Here is a 2431-nt window from a genome sequence, read left to right as displayed (position 1 = left end):
CCAAGGGAAGCCATCGCTGAGCGATTAGGTCGTCGCTTAGTGGAAATAATCAACCTTAGGTGCCAGGGTGGTGCGCTAAGTGCTTGAGCTCCTGGCTTAGCACATGAGTGCTAATGCGCTTAGCAAGAAGCAAATGCTTAGCTAAAGGACTAATTTTAAAAAATATTTTTCTAAGTGATAACTTAGTCCTTTCCCAAGAAATTAAAACCCTTAATTTCACATTCAAAGAGAGGTTGATATGCTCCATGTAAAGATTATTAAGCAAGTTCCTAATGATCAAATGCATGAAAAACAAACACAGCAAAGCTTAAAACTGGGTTGCCTCCTAGGAAGCGCTTCTTTAACGTCATTAGCTTGACGCTTTTACCTCACTTGGCGATCAAATGAATAGTGTTATGTGTCTTGCTAAATTTTTTTCCATGATACAGTTTTAGCCTTTGGCCATTGACAACCCATGTCCTTTCAGGATCCTGAGATTGTGGGTCATACAGCTCTATTTCACCGTAAGATCGAACTTTCTTAATAACAAAGGGTCTAGACCATTTGGATTTCAGCTTACCAGGAAATAATTTCAATCTTGAATTAAGCAATAGTACTTCTTGTCCTGGTTTGAATTCTCTCTTCAACAACTTCTTATCGTGATACATCTTCACCTTTTCTTTGTAATGTCGCGAAGATTCATAAGCTGTTAATCGCATTTCTTCTAGTTCCAGTAACTGGATCTTTCTCTGCTCTCTAGATACCTTCTCATCAAAGTTCATAAATTTCAGAGCCCAATATGCCTTATGTTCCATTTCAACTAGTAAATGACATGATTTGCCATATACCAATTGAAACGAAGATAGCCCAATTAGAGTTTTGTATGCAATTCTATAGGCCCACAATGCATCTTCCAATTTGGATGACCAGTCTTTTCTAATTAATGCCACTGTTTTTTCTAGTATTTTCTTTAATTCTCGGTTAGAGACTTCGACTTGCCCATTAGTTTGTGGATGGTAAGGGGACACCACTCTATGATTCACATGGTATTGTCCCAATACCTTTTGGAGTTGGGTATTACAGAAGTGTGGACCACCATCACTGATCAGTATTCGAGGTACTCCAAATCGAGAAAAAATATTTTTCTTGATAAATTTCACCACAGTTTTAGCATCATTCCTTGCAGTGGCCATAGCTTCCACCCATTTAGATACGTAATCAATAGCCACTAGAATATACTCATTCCCTACTGATGAAGGAAAAGGGCCCATGAAATCAATACCCCAGCAATCAAAAACTTCAACTTCCATAATGTTTGGTAGAGGCATCTCATTTCTTCGAGAAATTCCACCCATTCTCTGACATTGGTCACATTTCAAGACATGATGATGGGCGTCTTTGAAAATTGTTGGCAAAAAAAATCCTGATTGTAAGACCTTGGCTACTGTTTTACTTCCGCCATAATGCCCACCACACGGTGAATTGCGATAGTGCCACAGTATGCCTTTGGCTTCCTCACTCGTCACACATCTCCTAAGGAGGTTATCTGCACCAATTTTGAACAAGTGGGGGTCATGTCGAACATAATGTCGTGCATCAGAGAAAAATCTTTTTCTCTGTTGCCAATTGAGGTCTTTAGGAATGACCCCGACTGCCTTAAAATTAGCTATGTCTCAAGTGCGAACACAATTGCCAGCAATTCCTTCTCAGTGGTGGCATAGTTAACCTACGCATCATTCAATACTTTGCTAGCATAGTAGATGGTATGAAATACTCTGCCTTTCCTCTGCCCGAGCACAACACCTACTGCGTAATCACTTGCATCGCACATTAATTCAAATTCTTGTCCCCAGTCTGGTGATGTGATCACAGGAGCATAAACCAATTTAGCTTTGAGGGTGTTAAAGGCTTCTAAACATTCATCATCAAACACAAACACAGCCTCCTTGTTCAATAGGTTTCTAAGAGGTTTCGCAATTTTGGAGAAGTCTTTAATGAACCATCGATAAAATCATGCATGACCCAAAAAACTGCGGATGCCTTTCACATTGACTAGAGGTGGAAGTTTATCAATAACATCTGGTTTTGCTTTGTCCACCTCAATTCTTTTTTTCAAAATCTTGTGTCCCAACACGACACCTTATTGAACCATAAAATGCCATTTCTCCCAATTAAGTACCAGATTGGATTCTTCACACCGTTGTAACGCCTTGTCTAGGTTTGCGAAACAATTCTCAAAAGATGCACCAAAGACTGAAAAATCATCCATAAAGACTTCAATGCATTTCTCTACCATGTCAGCAAAGATAGCCATCATACATCTTTGGAACGTAACAGGAGCGTTACATAACCCGAATGGCATGCGGCGATAAGCAAAACCACCAAAGGGACATGTGAAAGCTATCTTTTCTTGGTCTTGGGGGTCTACAAAAATATGATTATAACCTGAATA

At 39.5% G+C, this 2431-nt stretch overlaps 1 protein-coding gene across 1 annotated transcript; it reads right to left on the bottom strand.

Annotated features, from left to right (window-relative positions):
• Positions 1 to 368: 368 nt before the first annotated feature.
• LOC114420602 lies at positions 369 to 1250 on the bottom strand. Its single transcript, XM_028386457.1, has one exon. The coding sequence runs from the start codon at positions 1248 to 1250 to the stop codon at positions 369 to 371; it is 882 nt and encodes a 293-aa protein (XP_028242258.1).
• Positions 1251 to 2431: the final 1181 nt, after the last annotated feature.

This window comes from Glycine soja, chromosome 7 (assembly GCF_004193775.1).
Source record: "Glycine soja cultivar W05 chromosome 7, ASM419377v2, whole genome shotgun sequence".
In the NCBI taxonomy this organism is placed as follows: domain Eukaryota; kingdom Viridiplantae; phylum Streptophyta; class Magnoliopsida; order Fabales; family Fabaceae; genus Glycine; species Glycine soja.
Note: the sequence above shows the minus strand (reverse complement) of the source record. Positions and strands in the feature narration are given on the sequence as shown.